This window comes from Prionailurus viverrinus, chromosome A2 (genome assembly GCF_022837055.1).
Source record: "Prionailurus viverrinus isolate Anna chromosome A2, UM_Priviv_1.0, whole genome shotgun sequence".
NCBI classification, from domain to species: Eukaryota; Metazoa; Chordata; class Mammalia; order Carnivora; family Felidae; genus Prionailurus; species Prionailurus viverrinus.
The window spans coordinates 2,485,083-2,504,827 of NC_062562.1; the positions used below are offsets into that span (position 1 = coordinate 2,485,083).

The following is a 19,745-nucleotide window of genomic DNA, read 5'->3' on the forward strand; positions in this document are numbered from 1 at the left end:
TTCTGATGTCTCTTCACTTTCTGAAATTATCTCTGCTTCATTTGATGATTCATTCACTGCTCCCTCCCCTCCGATTCCGACTGCACAGATGTATTGGGTGCCCCTACTGCACTCCAATGCAGGCACACAGTAGGCACCCCATAAATGTTACTTGAATGAACCAAATGGCCTGTTCACTGCAGCTGTCCCGTTATTTGCAGCTAGCTCCCGCGCCGATGATTCGAAACAGTCTGTCCACGAACCCACGCCACCTTGCAGCGCCCTGGAAGCTGATTTCAGGGGCTCCTCCCCGGGTTTGACGTCAGTGCTACGAAGGCCCTGGCAAAATCTGAGTCAGCCACTAAAATAATAAGTCGTATCTGACGGCCTGGGTGAGTCAGCCAGGCCCGCCCTCCTGGGCCCCAAGAAAGGGGGAAAAGGCTTGCAAAGTTCATGTTTGCAGGAAGCAGTTGGGTGGGAGGGGCCAGCAGCTTCCTGGCTTAACCAGCTCAGGTTTGCCTTTCCTTCCCTTGGAAATTACAATCTCCCCACTCCTGACCTGTGTGACCTTGGGGACCAGCATTCATCTCTTGGAGCCTGTTTTTTTTCCTCTCTAAAATGAGCCCAATGATGTAAGCCTGTACCCCGAGGGCGTTCAATTTTGGGGATTCAAAATAGGTTCAAGGCCGCCTGGCAGGCTCAGTCAGTGCAGCCTGTGACTCTTGATGTTGGGGTCCAGAGTTCCAGCCCCAGTCGGGCACAGAGAGTACTTTAAAAAAAAATACCAATAGGGGCGCCTGGGAGGCTCAGTCGGTTAGGTGTCCAACTTCGGCTCAGGTCATGATCTCACGGTTCAGGATCGTGGGTTCGAGCCCCACATCGGGCTCTATGCTGACAGCTCAGAGCCTGGAGCCTGTTTCAGATTCCGTGTCTCCCTCTCTCTCTGCCCCTCCCTCCCCTGTTCATGCTCTGTCTCAAAAATAAATAAACATTAAACAAATTAAAATTAAAATAAGTAAACAAATAAATACCAATAAAAAATAAAATATGTTGAGATCTTTAAAGCCTCCGGAATCCGTAAATGTGAGTAACCCACGAATGTTAATTCTACTCCCTCCCAAAGGTCTGTGACTCTGAAAAAGATTAGCCCCCTCCTCTCCCGGCCTGCCATTAATGAGCACTCACACTGCCCCTGGAGCGTGTGTCGCAAAGGATCTACGGACAACCTTGAAACACTGGCATCATAAGCCCACCTCTCCGATCAGAGCTTGAGGCTCCCCAAGCCCAAGTGTCTCGCCTAAGATCGCATGGTGGGATCTGAGCCCAGAACGGGGTAGTTGGGGGGCATCAAGGCAGGACCCCTCCCAGGCAAAAAAAAAAGGGGGGGGGTACAGCAATCAAGTAATAAATGTCCTGTGTCTTTTCTCTCCACATTCTGTGATATGGGAACCAAAACTTTCAGCAAAGCACACTGCCCAGGAGAAGACTACATTTCCCAACTTCCCTTGCAGCCAAAGGACCACGTGACGACGCTCTGCCCAATGAGATGAGAGAAACATCGCAACTTCCGGTCCCAGCGTCTCCCTTCCAATCCCCTTTTTGGGGGAACACGAGACGTCTCCGGGAGTGGAACGGCACTGGAGAAGCGTCCAATAAATATTTATTAAAGTCGAAACACACTTCCCACATCCCCCAGCCCACTCCCCGCCACCGCCAGCACCCGGGTGAGAATCCGCAAATGCCACCACCAACTCCGCACCGCCCCCCCCTTCTTGCGCGCCAGAAAGTCGCCGGGGCCCATTTTGCACGATTTCCTGAGAGACGAAGGTCTCCCCAGCGATGTCCTGAAGGTTGCAGACGACGTCGCGCTCCTCGTCCCGCCCCGGGCACGGTGCGGGCGTCCCCAAGGCCGGGGTCACCGGTCACTCCGCGCCCTGCGTCTTGTCCTCGGGCGCCTGGGTCCCTCTCTGGTTCCACATGTGGTTGTTGAGGCCCAGCTGCACCATCTGCGCGTGGTGGATGATGAGGGGCTGCAGCCCCGGGCTCTGAGGGGGCGCCGGGGGCTGCGGGAAGGCGGGCGCGGGTGCCGGGGCGCCGGCCAGCCACGGGGGCGCGGGCGGCGGCGGCTGGTGGCCCGGCCAGGAGGGAAAGGGCGGGGGCGCTCCCAGGGGCCCCGGAGTCCCAAAGGGCATGTGGCTCCCGAAGGCCACCCGGAGCGTCTCCATCTGCGCCTGCCAGGCCGAGTGGCTCTGGAAATAGGCCGAGTAGGCGGCGTTCAGCGCCGAGACGCGCTGCCGCTCGCCCTCCAGCTGCTGGCGCTGCTCCTGCAGGGCGCGGATGTCCTGCTCCTTCCTCCAGTGGGCCCTGCGGGCTCGCAGCCTCTGCGGCTTGAAGGTGTTGGCCACCTTCCTGGCGAAGATCTGGGAGCGCTCGTCCAGCCACACCAGGCTGGTGAGCAGGCTGCAGGTGTGCGGGCTGAGCTGCTCCAGCGAGCTCTCCAGGGGCAGGAAGGGGATCACGCAGTCCCCGCACTCGTGCCGCGTGAGGCTGTTCATCAGGGACTGGCCCGCCTGGTGCAGGCCCAGGTGGCAGTCGAAGTTGGGGGTAAGCAGCAGGAGGGTGAAGGCTGAGTGGTCGAGGGCGTCCTGCAGGCAGCGCAGGTGGCCGCGCCCGGGCACCTGGAAGTCCTCGCAGAAGGTGGCGCCATCGGGGACGCCCAGGCTCTCCAGCCTCTCTCGGACCCGCAGGGCAATGTCCTCGTCTGCCCCCGCGTGCAGGATCACAAAGTTGTAGAATTTCTGCTCTGGCTCCAACTCGGGGGGCGGGGGGCACGGATTCCAGGCGGCGGAGCAAGTGGAAGGAGGGATGGATGGAGAAGGGTGGGGCGCGGAGGTCCTCGGGGCCGAGGGGGTGGGGGGGCGTGGGGGGGTCCTCTGGGAAGCGGTATCTTCTACAGGGAGTGAGAGGGGGGTCTGGTCCTTGTCAGGGCAAGTGGTTTTGGGGGGCAAGGGGAGAGATGCGGGGGCTGCCAGCACGTGGCTGCACTCCACCGGGTAGCGGGTGCCGCTTTCCAGAGCTTTGGGGGCGTCGGGCTGGCCAGTGGCGCTTGCATCTGGGACCAGCTCAGGAAGTCTAGGGCCCGGGCTGTCTGGTGCCATCTGGGGGCCGGCAGTCTCTCCGGATGAGGGGTCCTCCAAAGAGGGGCCCTCCGATGAGGGGCCAGCGCTCTCCCCCAGCAGGGGCCCGGCAGTCACCCCCGATGGAGGGCCGGCTGTGTCCCCAGGTGAAGGGTTGACCGCCTCCTCGGATGGTGGCCAGCTCACTTCCTCAGGCTCCTGGCAGCCTGTGGGGGCAGGTTCAGGTTCGGGCCCGGGGCCTGCCCGGGGCTCCTCACGCAGCTTGCTGGGCACACGACAGCCGCGGTGCTGGCTGAGAAGAGGCATGGTGGGTGACTGGCTAATTTCCAGGTTGCTGGCGAGGGAGGCGGGGCTGCTGGTGGATCTCAGAGAACACCCTCTGCTCCAGCCCGAAAGGCCCTCGATGGGCCTGGGAAGGCTGCGGGTGCCCGAGGGGGACACCGAGGATGGCGGGAGGCAGCCCCGATCGGAGCGAAGGGGCTGGAAGCTCCCGGGGGCCCGGATGACGCCCCAGCTGCACCGGTCCCGGGCCTCTCCCTGGAGCTCGGCCAGCCGGTGGTCGTCCCTGGAGCTGAACGTCTGGAGGGCTGTCTGGTAGGCCAGGTCCCGCACAGGGGCCGGGCACAGCTTCTCCTCGGCGAGCAGGTGGTACACCCGGGCAATGGCCCAGGACAAGTCTGGGGGCTCCTCCGGGGCCTCGGCGCTGTCCACGCCAGCCCAGCGGCGGGCCACGAGCCGGGCCACTGCGTCCGCCCTCAGAGCTTCCAGGGAGATCCTGGCCTCCGTCTCCTGGCCCAGCTTCAGAAGCACCATGGCGTGCAGGAGGTCTGCCCCTCGGCAGCCCTGGTGGACCGTCTTCAGCTTGTGCTTAAGGTACAAGAGCTTGTCCTGGCCTGCGGCACCTAGAATGTCGAAGGCGCCGGAGAGCGACGGGCCCGTGTGGGCCATGGGCACAAGTGGGTGCAGCCGCGGGCAGCAACACTGGAGGCTGGAGGCATGTTCCGCAGCACCTGCCTTCCTGCATGCTGGGTGTCCCCCGACGTGCTCACCCCAATCCCACGGGGGGACCCTGGGGCCGACCTGTGGGGCGAGAGAGACACCGTCAGAAAGGGGGCAGCTCTGGGAGGGGGCCCAGACGCCCCCACCTGCCTGCCTTCAGCGCCAGCACTGCCTGCCAGGGTGACCTTGAGAAAGACGCGTCCCCTCCCCCGCCTCCATTTCCTCCTCTGCGACACGAGAGCCGCCCACACTTGCCTGGTGTCCCCCGAGAGGGCAAAGCTACGATTTCCCCCACCTGCAAATGGCAACATGTGTCCAGAGACATGAGGTCCCTTGCCCAAAGTCACACAGCCGGTGGGTCACGGAGCTGGGACTTGAAGCCATGAAACGTGGCTCCAGAGGCTGCGTGCACAGCCACAAAACTCCACTGCCTGTTGGGAATAATAATAAGCCCACTGCTGGGATCGTTTCAGGGCATTGTGCTGCCATAGCCTTATGGAAAGTTCCGAGCCCTGATGCCTGGAAGTCAGCAGGCATCCCATATGTGTTCGCTGGGGAGGTGATCAGGCTCCCAGGTGGCCCCCAGGGACCCCCATCCTGGCATTCACAGCCCAGGGCGGGGCTTCCAGCCGTAACCCAGAATCCACCTTCGTGACTGACAGACCTCGGCAAAAGTGACGGGCTGTCACCAGTGACATAAAACACCAGCTTGGTCACTCTCTGGCACCCCGTCGGGGGTAAGGAAGCGAGGCCGCCCGCCATGAGCCACGTGAGGGGGGGGCGGCTTGGGCTCCCAGCAACTCCAGCCCCGGTCGAGCCTTCAGATGAGGCGGCCCCGGCCGACCGCTTGACCGTGACCTCATGAGAGACTCCAGCCAGAGGCCCCCAACTCACCTTCCTCCAGATTCCTGACACCCAGTCTCTCTCTGTGTGAGATGATGTTTGTTGTTTTTATTTATTTTTAAATATGTTCTCCTATCCCGTGGGTTGCCTTTTCACTTTTTATTTATGAGAGAGAGGGCAAGCAGGGGAGTGGGGCAGAGGGAGAGAGAGAGAGAGAGGGAGGGAGAATCTCAAGCAGGCTCCACACTCAGCACAGAGCCCAAGACGGGGCTCGATCCTACGACCCTGGGACCACGACCTGAGCTGAAATCAAGAGTCGGGCACTCAACCCACTGAGCCACCCAGGCGCCCCAGTGTTTGGTGTTTTTAAACCAGGAGGTTCCGGGGTAATTTACACAGCAGCGGCTGATACGGGCCGTGCTGATGAGACACTAGCCATTGCTGAGAGCCAGCTCCGCGCGTGACCGGCCTGTGGCTACTCGTCTTCTATTTCTCAAAAAGAAAGAAAGAGGAAAAAAACGCCAAGCTGGCTCTTCCTCAGACCCTTGCCTGAGCGACACTGTTGTCATCTTCAACTCTCAGGCCCAATGGCACCGTCTCGGGAGCCCTACACATCCACACCCGTCCTTCCCAGTCTGTCTCGCCCACGTCACCTGCTCCCCCACAGTGCGTCACGGGTGGACGTGCCTTGTGCGTTAGACTTTTCGCATTTGTCACCTGTCTCCTGACCCCGGGGGCACCAGAGGAGGGGGCTGAGACTCTCGTGGCCCGGAGCAGGGACCTAACAAATACTTGTGGGATAAATGAATGAATGAATGGGGCCAGAGCTCCTATGGTCCCAATGTTGTGGATGAAACCACGGGCACAGAAAAAGGCCTTTCCCAAGTGCGCACGACAGATGCGAGGGACACTGTTCCAAACCTCGGAACTTAGGTCACCGGCTGCTCAAAGCAGGTCATATTCAGATTTAGAAAAAAAAAATGCCACTTCAGATCCATTCCAGGAGGCTGAGGACACTTGATATGCCTTTCAGCCCGGGCTGGGACCTACTGCCTCGTTCACGCTTGTGCCCACGATGACACCCCTAAGGGTACAGACGTCCTTCGCAACTAACAACAGTTCTGAGCCCCGCCCCCGGACCCTCAGCGATGTCTGAGGACATCTGTGGGTGTCGCGACTACACAGAAAGGTATCAAGTAGGTAGGGTCAGGGATGCTGCTCACCCCTCCTTGCCCGCGTGGTACCCAGGATGCCCCCGCCCCCCCACACACAGAACAATCCAGACCCAATGTTGCCGGGTGCTGACATTGAGCGATCCCGGCACAGACCAAGAGCTGCTTCGTGAACCAACCCAACCCCCTTTGCCGATAAATCACGGACCTCACTGCATAAACGATTCAGGATTTTTTTTTTAAGTGCATTTTGAGTAGATACAGGCCATTCCGGGGCCCCAGGGCCAAGGTCAAAGACTCCAGAAAGGTTGGAGACGGCACGGGGAGAGCCAGCACTGGGGGCAGAGGTGCAAAGCGGACGGGACTGAGCCAACGCAGGGAGCAGGGCGGAAGAGAAGCGGGTGAGAAGGGGCAGGGGGGTGGCAGGGGCTGCGCTGGGGGGAAGGATGTAGAGGCAGGTGGCTGTCTGGCTGTTTCAGAAATAGAAGCGGCCTGACATGCCGAAGTGCTGACTGGGGGGCGGGGGGCCGAGACAGCACAGACCCCCCAAACGCCGCCGACTTCCTCGCATGGAGGACAGACAACCCACAAGTGAGGGACGCTCACAGCATATCTATCAGCTGGGGACAAACGCCGTGGAGAAACAGCAGACGGGAAAGAGGGTCTCGAACCCCATGAGTCAGGGGTGGGTGGTTGAAGTTTTAAACAACGTGAATCAAGAAGGCTTCAACGATGACAGAGATTTCAACAGGACGTAAAAACGGAGAGAGTGAGGGGCGCCCGGGGGGCTCAGTCCGTTGAGCATCCAATTTCGGCTCAGGTCATGATCTCGCGGTTCGTGGGTTCGAGCCCCCGCGTCCGGCTCTGTGCTGACAGCTCAGAGCCCGGAGCCTGCTTCGGATTGTGTCCCGCTCTCTCTCCGCCCCACCCCTACTTGTGCTGTCTCTGTCTTTCAAAAATGAATAAACATTAAAAAAAAAAAAATGGAGAGAGTGACCCATAGGGACATCTGAGGGAAGAGAGGTCCAGGAGGAGGGAACTACGTATGCAAAGGCCCTGGGGCAGGACCAGCCCAGCTTGATGGAGGAGCAGTGAGGAGGGAGAAGGCCCGCTCGGCTGAGTGGGTGAGGGGGAGAGAGGGAGGAGGGGGAGGAGACCTGGCGGGTAGTCCGGAGGACTTGAACTTTCACACTGAGGGAGGCGGGACCAAAGAAGTTGGAACCACCTTAGACCTGTCTAAATGTGGTGGCCGTGACTTAGGTGTGCCCCCACGAGGAGGAAGGACTCCGCGGGGCCACACTGGCTATTACTTCAAGGGAAGAAGCCGCAGAGGCAGAGTTTCAGGAAACTGCTAAGTTTTGTCAAGTGGGCAATCAATTCAAATATTTTTAAAACTTTTTAAATGCTTATTTTTTTTTTTTTAATTTTTTTTTTCAACGTTTATTTATTTTTGGGACAGGGAGAGACAGAGCATGAACGGGGGAGGGGCAGAGAGAGAGGGAGACACAGAATCAGAAACAGGTTCCAGGCTCTGAGCCATCAGCCCAGAGCCTGACGTGGGGCTCGAACTCCCGGACCGCGAGATCGTGACCTGGCCGAAGTCGGACGCTCAACCGACTGCGCCACCCAGGCGCCCCTTTGCTTTTATTTTTGAGAGAGAGAGGGACACAGACAGAGTGCGAGCAAGGGTGGGGGGGGTGGGCAGAGGGGAGAGGGAGACACAGAATCCGAAGCAGGCTCCGGGCTCCGAGCTGTCAGCACAGAGCCCGACGCGGGGCTCGAACCCACGAACCGTGAGATCATGGCCTGAGCCGAAGTCTGGCAATCAACCGGCTGAGCCACCCAGGTGCACCCAATCTAGTGGGTCCCCCGAAGGCCACGGGTCTTCCTGTTGTTCGCTAAACTTACCAGGCACAGTCCTGCCTCAGGACCTTTGCACCAGCTGCTCTCTGCCTGCAGTACTGTTGCTGGGTATCCCCCCCCCAGCTCACTCCCTACCCTCCTGCAGATTTTTAAAATCAAGACTGGCTTGATGACGGAGGCTCCTGGCCGGCTCAGTCGGTAGTGTTCGACTCTTGATCTAGGGGTCGTGAGTTCAAGCCCGATGTTGGGCATAGAGATTAGTTTAAAAAAAGGACCGCTCTCATGATACTGTGCGTAACTGCCCAGGCCAGAGGGCAGTTTATTTACTGAAACAAATAAAGTATTTTGGCCCCCAGCCATGCCCACTGATACACACACAGCGCGTGGCCGCCTTCCAACGACAGCCACGGAGTTGAGTGGCTGCAGAGCTGAAAACACTCCTTTACAGAAGACGTTTGACAAGAAACCGGGATGTGACTCTGCACCCCCGCTCCTCAGAGGGGCAAACTCAACCAACGTGACCGGGCAGAACAGCTAATTGGCCCCAATATCTGTAACCTTTTATTTGTGTATTTATTTTAATCTTTATTTATTTTGGGAGAGAGAAACAGGGCACAAGCTGGGGAGGGGCAGAGAGAGAGGGAGACACAGAACCTGAAGCAGGCTCCGGGCTCTGAGCTGTGGGCACAGAGCCCGACATGGGGCTCGAACTCACGGACCGTGAGATCACGACCTGAGCGGAAGTCAGATGCTCAAACGACTGAGCCACCCGGGCGCCCCTCAATGTTTGTAACCTTAAGACCAAAAGCCTCTCTCTCTCTCTCTCTCTCTCTCTCTCACCCACATAATCATCATGCAGCACACAGGCTTCAATGGCCGTGACCGGCTGACCTGTGTCCCCCTGAAAAATCCGTGTGTTGGAGCCCCGACCCCCAGGACCGACTTGATTTCTGCTCAGGTCCTGACCTCACGGGCTCGTGAGTTCAAGCCCCGCCTGGGGCTCTGCGCTGACAGCGTGGCGCCTGCTTGGGCTTCTCCTTCTCTCTCTGCCCTTCTCCTTGCTCTTTGTATCTTTCTCAAAAATAAATAAAAACTAAAAAAAAAAAAAAAAAAAAATCGGCTTACGCACGTAGGTCGAATCTGTTTGAAATGATCAAGACCGCGGCTAGAAACACGGTCTCATCTGCCCCTTCCACGGCCGTGAGTCACAGGTCGACTGTTCTCTGCGCTCGCCAAGGACTCCTGGGAGCAGCTGTGTTTATAACTTAAAAGGAAAAAACCAGATGTGCTGACATGCACCCTCCAATTTATTTGGGGCGGGGGGAGAGAGCCAGGGAGGGGCAGAGAGGGTGGGGGGGGGACCGAGGATCCGAAGCAGGCTCTGTCCCAAACGCGCCGAGCCCGATGCGGGGCTCGAACCACACCACTGGCAACAATGGAGTCCCCGAGAGTGGAACGGCCCCCACTCGTGCGAGGGCCGAAGTCCGCCTCCTCGGTGTGATGCCCGCCTGGAAGGAGTCACTTCCAGGGCAAGCGGGAGCAGTCGCTAGGACCCTGCCCTTGGGGTTCTAACCTCAGTTCTGTCACTTCCAGGCTAGGAGCTTGGGCAGGCCGTGTGCCTACGGGTGCCTCGATCTCCGCATCTCTGAAATGGGTGCAGTGAGAAGCCCTCGCTGCTAGTAGTGTGGCCCGAAGGGGTCCACGCCTGCGGAACGTCTGGAACAGCGCCGGCACGACTGCGGCGGGAGCTGAAGCCCCCCCACCCCACCCCCTGTGGGAAGGCTCAGGCTCTGAGCCGGGCTCAGAATCGGCGAGGCAGGACTGCCCCGGGCCTGCATTCCCCCATTCCTGGCAACTGTCTACAGCCACCCCCCCTTCTCTACCTCCTCACCCACCACCAGCCTGAGCCCGACTCTGTGGCTGCACCAGCCCTGCCCGCCTCCCGGGATCCGCCCCCCGCCGTCAATGTCTATGGATTTTTTGAGAGAGCAGAGACAGAGCGTGAGCGGGGGAGGGGACAGAGAGAGAGGAAGACACAGAATCGGAAACAGGCCCCAGGCTCTGAGCCGTCAGCCCAGAGCCCGACACGGGGCTCGAACCCACAGACTGTGAGATCATGACCTGAGCCGAAGTGCTTAACGGACCGAACCACCAGGCGCCCCGTTCCTCTTCCTCTTTTTTAAAACATTTTTAACCACATCTGGCTCCTGGCCATCCCCTCCTCCCCGACTCTCCCGCAGTCTCTGAGGTCTCTTCACACACTGGACAAATCTTTCTCGAGCACCTCGTATTGGCAAAGGGCTGCTGTTGCAGCCCCAGACGGGCAGAGCTCACAGTCTCGTTGGAGGAGACCAATAATAAAGCTGACCGTGACCCGCTGCAGCGCATGGAACGGGCCGCGAAGAAAACGCGCCAGGGTGCGGCAGTGAGGCACGGGGGAAAGGTTCCAGAAGCCTGAAGAGCAAGGGAGGCCTCTGGAGGGAAATGACATGTCGGTGGAGACCTGAAGGAGGTAAGAGAGCAACTCCGGTGACGGTTTCAGGCAAAAGGAGCCGCAAGTGCAAAGGTCCGGGGGCAGGTCAGAGTCCAGCGTGTTGCAGGAATGGGCAGGAGGCCCGTGTGGCTGGCGCGGAGTGTGTGAGGGGGAGGGAAGGAAAGGGGGCGGGGTCCTGCAGGGCCTTGAACGCCACGGGGAGGACTTGGGCTTTTACCCTGAGGGAGATGGGAGCTCTGGGGGGGCTGTGGGCAGAGGGGAGCGGGGCCTGACTCAGGGGCTCACAGGCGCCCTCCAGTGGCCGCTTCCGGAAGAACGGACTGTGGGGAGCAGGGAGAGGAGCCTGGGACCTGGGGGGAGGTGACCACTGGGCCAGGGAAGGGGGGGGGGGCAGGAGGAGGCAAGGAGGGTACCTGGGCTTTTGTCCTGAATGTTCTAGACAGACAACGAGGAGCTGCTTTGTGGTTAGGAGGGAGAAATCAGAGGTTATCTCAGTCACGACTCCTTGGGTCAAGTCCTCCCTGTTCCCACCCTCCCCCTTCCCTTCCCTGACCTCACCCCCTTCCACTCCCCCTTGCTCCCTCAGATCCAGCCACACTGTTCCTTAAATATGCCAGACTGGATCCTGCCTCAGGGCCTTTGCATTAGCTGTTCCCTCAGCCCAGGACACCCTTCCCCAGATAGCCACATGGCTGGCTCCCTTGCTGCCTTCAGATCTCGGCTCACACGTCACTTCCTCATCAAGGTCACCCTTGGCCACCCTGCCTAAAACTGAAGCCCATTCCCCCACACCCCCCGCTTTGTGTTTCTCCTTACCTGACACGACAGATTTTACCTACTTTATTGCGCAGGCACCACACCCTACCGGAGTGAGCACCCCTAAGACCAGGATGTGCGTTTGTCTTGTTACACAGCTGTACCTAGTGACTGGCACACAGTAGGTACTTAATAAATCCTGCCGGAATCAATCAACGAATGGACAGAACAGCACCTGGCACACACTAAGCGCTCAATAAATGTTTCCTGCTGACTCACTCCTCTCCCCAGCAAGACAAAAAGTCTAATCTGCTTTCCACCAGGACTGGCGCATAGTAGAGGCACGACTCACTCCTTTTGGCTAATTAAGAAATGTGACAGGGGCGCCTGGGTGGCATCTTGATTTCGGCTCAGGTCATGATCTCACCGTTCCATGAGTTGGAGCCCCGCATCGGGCTCTGGAGCCTGCTTGGAATTCTCTCTCTCTTTGCCACCCCCCCCCACTTCAAAATAAATAAAATATTTTTTAAAAATGTATAGGGGCACCTGGGTGGCTCAGTCGGTTAAGCGTCCGACTTCGGCTCAGGTCATGATCTCACAGCTCTTGAGCTCGAGCCCCGTGTCAGGCTCTGTGCTGACAGCTCAGAGCCTGCTTCGGATTCTGTGTCTCCCTCTCTCTCTGCCCCACCCCCGCTTGCGCTCTGTCTCTCTCTCTCTCAAAAATGAATAAACGTTTAAAAAAATTATTAAAAAAAAAAAAAGAAATACGACAAGGCACGGAAGGCAAAACGTATCTAGATTGCCTCTGAAAAATGTGCGGGAGCCTGAAGGGGTATTCGTTCAACAAGTGTTTCCTGAGCATCTACTATGGACCAGACACCGAATTAAGCCCACGACAACCCTGTAAGTTAGGACTATTTTGACTGCCAAGTTAACACAAGAAAGGGAGGCACAGAGAGGTACAGCGGCTTGCCCTGGGTCACACAAGTGGAAAGTAAAGGGGCAGGGATTTAAACCAGGAAGCCTGGCTCCAGGGTTCCTGCCCTTGCTCACGCAGCACCTACTATGTGCCGGCCCCTTGCCATGCCTGGATCTGAGGAATCCGCAAGCCAGGCCAGCAGAGAAGCTGCTGGAAATGCATTCTCTGCACGCGGCAAGCATCATCTCGCTTTGTTTATTTGTCCTGACGGAGGGCTCCGGGAGGGCCCTGCTTTGCCCCTACTGTGTGCCCAGCACCCTGAACCGGGCCTCCTGGCACGCGGCAGGTTGGTCACAAATGTGTGTTGAAGGATGAACACATGACCCTATTCAGAGGAGGAGCCGGGCGCAGGCAGGTTTAGGGCCCACCCCCCCCACACACCCCCTCACACACAACCCCCCCCCCCCAATCTCCAGCTTGCGTGGGTGTCCCCGCGGCGGCCCCTTCCCAACCTCCTACTTCAGCCACAGGGAAAGGGAAGAAAAGGCCCCGTGCGTGAGGCTCTCTGGGGCCACCCAGATCAGAATGTTGCCAGCAGCCATGGGGGGGGGGGGGGGGGGGCGGCTTGCAGGGACTCGGAGGCGAGGACCAGCCAACCAACCCTGTCCCCCACGGGAAGGGGTGGGGGTGCGGGGGCCGAGCTGAGGGAAGCAGGCTCCTGCCAGGGAGGGGGGTTCCGGGAGCCCCTGGAAAAAGTGGTTTCAGGGCCCCCGAAGGGGCTGGGGCCCCCGAGGGGCGAGCGGGAGAGGCGGGGCTTGCGGGGCTGGAAGAACAGGGACCGGGGAAGGGGGCTCCAAGCTCCCGGAGGAAATCAGAAACATGGGGTGGGGGGCTGGAGAGGAATGGGGGGGGGGGTTGGGGAGAGGTACCGGATGTTGGGGAGAAATCCGGGTTGGAGGACTGCTGGGTGTTGGGAGAAGTCCAGAAGAGTTGGGGAGAGATCGGTGGCGTTGGGAAGGAATTGGGGTGTTGGGGAGGGATCCGGGAGGGGGGGTGGACTTCGAGGTGTTGGAAAGGAATTCGGGGTGCTGGAAAGAGATCTGGGGTGCTGAGGAGCAATGGGGGGGGGTAAGGAGGAAGCAGGGGGTCAGGGAGGACCAGGGCCACCCGGGAGAGGAGCCGAGCGTTGAGGGGGACGCCGAAGAAGGGGCGCGAGGGCGCCATGAACTGGGGGGGGGGTGCAGCTGGTCGCGAACCCTGGGGAGGAGCCGCAGGCGTCGGGGGTGCCCTCCCCCGCCGACGCTAAGCCCCTGGTCCCCCCCCCCCCCCGCCACCTACCCGGGGTCCCGCTCCGTCCTCTGCGCGGGGGCTGGTGGCCCGGCGACGGGGCCCACGACTGGCGGAGCGCGGAGGGCGCTCAGACGGCTCCACCCCTGGCCTCCGCCCGCCCCTTCCGCGTCCCGCAGGGAGCCTGGCAGGAAGGTGAGGTCACGCTTTCCCGCGGGACAGGGAAAGTCCCCGAGACACCCCGCAGCGACGTCCCGCCCCCCCCCTCGCCCCCCACCTCCTCCCACCCCCGCTCGGGCTGCGGCCTTCGGCAAGTTCGGGCACCTCCCGGGCGCCGGCGCTGGGGACCACGAGAGGGACAGAGCCTGGCCCTCGGGGCGCGCGCCCACAGTCTGGGGAGAAAGTAACCCCGGTTCAAAAAAACGGATCATCTCGGCGAGTGGTAACGCTTTCCACTGCCGCAAACCGGGGGCTGGAGTGATATCGGCGGAGGGCTACCCGAAATCGGGCGGAAGGGGGGTCCTGGCCACCCTGGGGGTGGGGTTGGGGATCCCCGGGTGGCTGGGAAAAGAGCAGCCAGACGGCATTTCTAGAAGCTGCGGACACGATACTTAAACATTCATAAGGGGTCCTAACCCTTTTGAGGGGGTCCCGGACCCAGCGCCCACATGTCCATTGGGCCCCCCTCCGAAAATGTTTTCATTTCTTTTAAAATCAGAAAAACAAAAACAAAAACAACGAATATAGTCCCATCCTGGGTCATAGTCGTCTTTATACCAACAGAGTTGCAAAATACAATTTTTGTTTATTTGTTTTAATAATGGACGAAGGGCCTCTGACCAGATTTCTTTGCCAGTGTGGAGACGCTCGGAGCCTCTTCCGCAAACACCATCGGTAGGTACATAAAAAGCACAAGAGGTTTACAAGGAGTGTTTTGCAAGTAAAAATATTCACTAAAGTATTTTCAAAAAGCAACTTCGTGATCCACTATCACTAGATGGATAAAGGAAATGTGGTTCACCCACACTCGGGAATATTATTCAGCATTAAGAAGGAAGGAAATCTGACACTACAACATAGGTGGACCACGAGGACATTATGCTCAGTGAAACAAGCCAGACACAAAAGGACAAATCTTGTCTGATTCCACTCATAGGAAGTCCCTAGAGGAGTCCAATTTATAGAAACAGGAAGTAGATGGTGGGAGCCAGGGGCGGGGTGGGGGGTGGGGGGGGAGGAGAGTCAGTGTTTCATGGGGACAGAGGTTCAGTTTGGGAAGATGGAAAGTTCTGGAGATGGGGGTGGTTGCACAACGGCGTGAGCGTGCTTAATACCCCTGAGCTGTGCACCTAAGAGTGGCCAGATGGTGAATTTCATGTTAAGTCTATGTTACCACAATTTAAAAAATTGTGTTTGGGGCGCCTGTGTTTGTGGCTCAGTCGGTTAAGCGTCCGACTTGGGGTCAGGTCATGATCTCACGGTCCGTGGGTTCGAGTCCCACATCGGGCTCTGTGCTGACAGCTCGGAGCCTGGAGCCTGATTCCGACTCTGTGTCTCCCTCTCTCTCTGCCCCTCCCCCGTTTGCGCACGCGCGCTCGCGCTGTCTCCCTCTCTCTCTGTCTCAAAAGTAAATAAACATTAAAAAATAAATTAAAAAAATAAAAAAATTGTGTCTGGGGTGCCTGGGGGGGGGGGGGTTCAGTCAGTTGAACCTCCTACTCTTGATTTCCGCTCAGTTCGTGATGCCAGCGTCATGGGATTGAGTCCCGAGTTGGGTTCCACGCTGAGCATGCAGACTGCTTAAGATCCTGTCTGTCTGTCTGTCTGTCTGTCTCTCCCTCTACTCCTCTCCCCTGCTCGCACGCTCTCTCGCTCTCTCAAAAAAAAAAAAAAAAAAAATTGTGTTGAATACTTGTAAGATAATCACTCGAAAACACTTTTGAAATAGAGCGCCAGCGAAACACGCTTAGGGCTACATTAACTGACAAGATCCAATAACCCCAGTGACTTTACAGTGGTGGTGAGCGCCGTATTTCGAGTTGTTTGCGGCAATGCAATCTGATATGAAAATCTCTGTGGTTTTCTATTGGGGACAAAGTCGTAGCTCCTGCCGTTGCCTTCATTCATAATTGAGGAAATGGTGAATATCGGTTAAAGTCAGTGGAAATAAAGTTGTGAATTTTTTTTTCCGTGACTTCATGAATTCCATCATGGGGTTCTGAAGAGGTCCGTGGACCCCAGGCCGAAGTGCGTGTAAAGAGTCATGGGAGGGGAGGGGCGCCTGGGTGGCGCAGTCGGTTAAGCGTCCGGCTTCAGCCAGGTCACGAGCTCGCGGTCCGGGAGTTCGAGCCCCGCGTCGGGCTCTGGGCTGATGGCTTGGAGCCTGTTTCTGATTCTGTGTCTCCCTCTCTCTCTGCCCCTCCCCCGTTCATGCTCTGTCTCTCTCTGTCCCAAAAATAAAAATAAAAACGTTGAAAAAAAAATTAAAAAAAAAAAAAAAGAGTCATGGGAGGGGAATCAAATGGAAGTTATACGGATGCTATTTCCTCCCCACCTAGGGTGCCTTGCTTAGCGTGAGTCTCTGGCGGGGGAGGGATTTTATTGAGCACCTACTGTGGGCCAGGCATGTCTAGGCTCTGGGAATCCATTGGGGACGAAGGAAGAAGTCCCTACCTTTGGAGCTTCTGCAGGTAGAGGTGGAGAGGCCATTAAACCCATCTTCCATGCCTCTTGGGTCCCCCCCCCCCATCACTCTTACCAATTTTTGGAGTTTCATTAGGTACCTGTCCCCACACCGAACACCTCTCGATGGTCATCTGATCCTTGCCTTAAAATAATCCTCCCAGATGGACTTGAATGTGCCCATTTTACAGGTGAGAGAACTGAGGCTCAGAGAGAGTAACCTGCTCGGAGCATCCAGGCTTCCAGGGGAAACCCTGAACTGCAGATGCGTAAATCTGACCACCTGCAGACCGGTACAGGTGCCCACCTCCCCTTTTCAATAAAAGAGGTGAGGTGCCCTGTGCCTATCCAATTTCTCTCCCTCCTGCTCTGGTGGGGGCGGGGCCCTCCACAGGGTGCCCATTCAGTTTTTCACTTTTGCACACACAGACACGTATCCATGAATGTTGACATTTAATGCTCTTTGGTTTCCTTTTTAATTCCCACCGGCCAGAAGTGAGCAAACTTTGTTTTCCTGCTAAAAGGCCAGATACTAAACATTGTCAGTGTTACAGTCCAGGCCAGACCGTCCAACGGTTTTCTGAGCCAGTGTAGGTAGCCCCACTTTGTTCCTTTTTTTTTTTTTTTTTATGTTTTTATTTATTTTTGAAGGGGAGAGAGGGAGAGAGAGAGAGACAGAGCATGAGCGGGGGAGGAGCAGAGAGAGAGGGAGACACAGAATTGGAAGCAGGCTCCAGGCTCTGAGCTGTCAGCACAGAGCCCGATGCGGGGCTCGAACCTGCAAACTTTGAGATCATGCCCTGAGTCGAAGCCGGACGCTCCACCGACCGAGCCACCCAGGCGCCCCAACCTTGTTCTTTTTAAGTGTGTTATGGTCTCACTAAGCGTGACTGTAGTACAACTTACTGAGTCCCCAGGCATTGGACACGCAGTGTGTTTCCACTATTCCCGAAAAAAGGCATCGCAACCTTCTGTGGTGGTGGTTGTGAACCCTATGCCGGGGCTGCCTTCGCAACGGGTTCAAATCCTGACTCTTACGCTTCGTAGCTGTGGGGTGGAGCCCAGGATGAACTCTCTGAAACGTGCCTCAGTTTCCCCCCCTGGTAACCTGGCGATGCTTCGGGGACTTAGTGGACAGCGTTTCTCTAGGGCAGCTGTGGAGAAGGGGAACTTCTGAGACTTCTCCTCAGACGTGGAGAATATACATTTTCACTCTTACTAAATCCTGCACGACTGTTCTCCAAATTAAGGCTCCTGGTTCACACTCCCACCGGAAAGGGAAAGGGCTCATTTCCCCCCAGCACCACTGCATGTTACTTTCTCTTTCTTAATTTGTGTTGGAGGATAATTCAGAGGCCCTAAAGCATGAGAATCTTAAACGGACAGCTCAGAGGACTTTTGCATGGGTACCCATTTCCTGCAGCCCACACCCAGATCAAGGCGTGTGTCTACACGTCGCTTCCAACCCCTGGAATGCCCCCAAGCGCCGCGGGCAATCCTCCTCCGATCGCTGTCGCCGTAGTTGAGTTTGTGTTCCGAAACGTCACCGAAACGGACTCCGAGTATGGATCCTTTCGTGTCTGGTTTCTTTTGCTCAACATGGTGACTGTGCGCTTCACCTATGTTAACGCACTCCACCTTAAAAATAAAACGGCCGGTTATTTTATCAGCAAAATGAGCTTATTCAGAATGGCGGAGGAATTGCAATTTGGGACGGGCAAGACAGGGCAAACCACAGCCCAGGCCGGAGAACGAAGGGGAGGACTGTTGCTTTCTAGATAAAAAGGAGGAAGCCGGGAGGAGCTGCTTTGAAGCAACGTCCCCCGCAGGAGAGGTAGCGCTCAGGCAGAGGATGGTTTCTCATTGGCTGATCATGGTGGCTTCTCATTGGCTGAGTTATGGTGATTTCTCATTGGCTGACTTGTGGTGGTTTCTTATTGGCTGAGTTACAGTGGTTTTTCATTGGCTGGGCTGTTGCTGGTCTGGAGAAAATCTTCCTCCTGCCCAAAGTTTACGTGTGAGAGCTGAGCTCCCCCTTTCGGGGCTTCCTGACTCCGTTCTAAACGAGGTTTGTCTTTATTTTCTTTTTTCTTTTTCTTTTTTTTTTTAATTTTTTTAATGTTTTATTTATTTTTGAGACAGAGAGAGAGACAGAGCATGAGCGGGGGAGGGGCAGAGAGAGAGGGAGTCACAGAATCGGAAGCAGGCTCCAGGCTCTGAGCCGTCAGCACAGAGCCCGACGCAGGACTCGAACTCACGGACTGCGAGATCGTGACCTGGCTGAAGTCGGATGCTCATCCGACTGCGCCACCCAGGCGCCCCTATTTTCTTTTTTTTTAAATAAGTGTTTCTTGATTTATTTTTAATATTTCAATCAGCCAATTTAAAGTATTTTTAATCTTTTAATCAATAACTTAAAGTAACCTCCACACCCAACGTGGGGCTTGAACTCACCGCGCCAAGATCAAAAGTCACCTTTCTTCACTAACTGAGCCAGCAAGGCGCTCCTTTATTAACTTTCATATTGTGAATATCAGCAATTTATCTTTGTTCTTTGCTGTATAGTATTTCACCTTTTTTCTATAAAGCAATAGTCCTCCCTTTGTTCTCTGGGCTTGACTGTGATTTGCCCTGTCTTGCGCATCCCAAAGTGCAATTCCTCCGCTATTCTGAGTCTCTCCCAATTTATCTGCCTCTTCTCTTTTGGATGTAAACTTGGGTTGTTTCAGTTTGGGGCTATTAAGAATAAAGCAGGGTCACCTGGGAGGCTCAGCTGGCTTAGCGTCTGACTCCTGCTCTCAGCTCAGGTCATGATCTCACAGTTCGTGAGTTCAGGCCCCAAGTCAGGCTCTGGGCTGACAGCATCGAGCCTGCCTGGGATTCTCCCTCTCCCTATCTTCTGCCCCTCCCCCGCTTGCAATCTCAATCTCTCTCTCTCCCTCTCTCTCTCCCCTTGTCTCTCTCTCAAAAAGAAACATTAAGAAATGTTTTTTAATGTTTACTTTTGAGAGGGAGAGACAGAGCATGAGCGGGGAAGGGGCGGACAGAGAGGGAGACACAGAATCCGAAGCAGGCTCCAGGCTCCGAGCTGTCAGCACAAAGCCCGATGTGGGGCTTGAACTCATGGACCGTGAGATCATGACCTGAGCCGAAGTCAGTCGCTCAACCGAGTGAGACACCCAGGCACCCCGCTTTTTATTTTTAGAAACGACTTTTTATGTTTATTTTTTGAGAAAGAACACCAGCTGGGGAGGGGCAGAGACAGAGGGAGAACGAGAGAGACCGAGAGAACTCCAAGCAGGCTCCACACCACCAGGGCAGAGCCTGACGTGGGGTTCCAACTCATGAGTGGTGAGATCATGACCCGAGCCAAAGTCGAGAGTCGGGTGCTCGACCAACAGAGCCACCCAGGCACCCCACAAATGACTTTAATCTTTTTTGTTTTTTTTTTTAGAGAGCATAAGAGGGGAGGGGGAAGAAGACGGAGACGGAGAGCGAGAGGGGGAGAATCTTAAGCAGGCCGCAGGCTCAGCACGGAGCCCGATGTCGGTTGATCCCATGACCCTGCATTCGTGACCTGAGCCAAAACAAAAAATTGGACATTCAGCCGACTG

General features: G+C 56.7%; 1 protein-coding gene across 1 annotated transcript; it reads right to left on the reverse strand.

Annotated features, from left to right (window-relative positions):
- Window positions 1-1,680: 1,680 nt before the first annotated feature.
- Window positions 1,681-13,622, reverse strand: TICAM1 (TIR domain containing adaptor molecule 1). Its single transcript, XM_047850733.1, has 2 exons — window positions 13,501-13,622; window positions 1,681-4,196 (listed from the first exon to the last, which is right to left on the reverse strand). The coding sequence occupies exon 2, from the start codon at window positions 4,062-4,064 to the stop codon at window positions 1,902-1,904; it is 2,163 nt and encodes a 720-aa protein (XP_047706689.1). The 5' UTR covers window positions 4,065-4,196; window positions 13,501-13,622; the 3' UTR covers window positions 1,681-1,901.
- Between the last annotated feature and the right edge of the window lie 6,123 nt (window positions 13,623-19,745).

Bases quoted from the DNA above. Each gene is read 5' to 3' on its own strand.
- TICAM1 (XM_047850733.1), bottom strand. From the start codon at position 4,064: ATGGCCCACACGGGCCCGTCGCTCTCCGGCGCCTTCGACATTCTAGGT.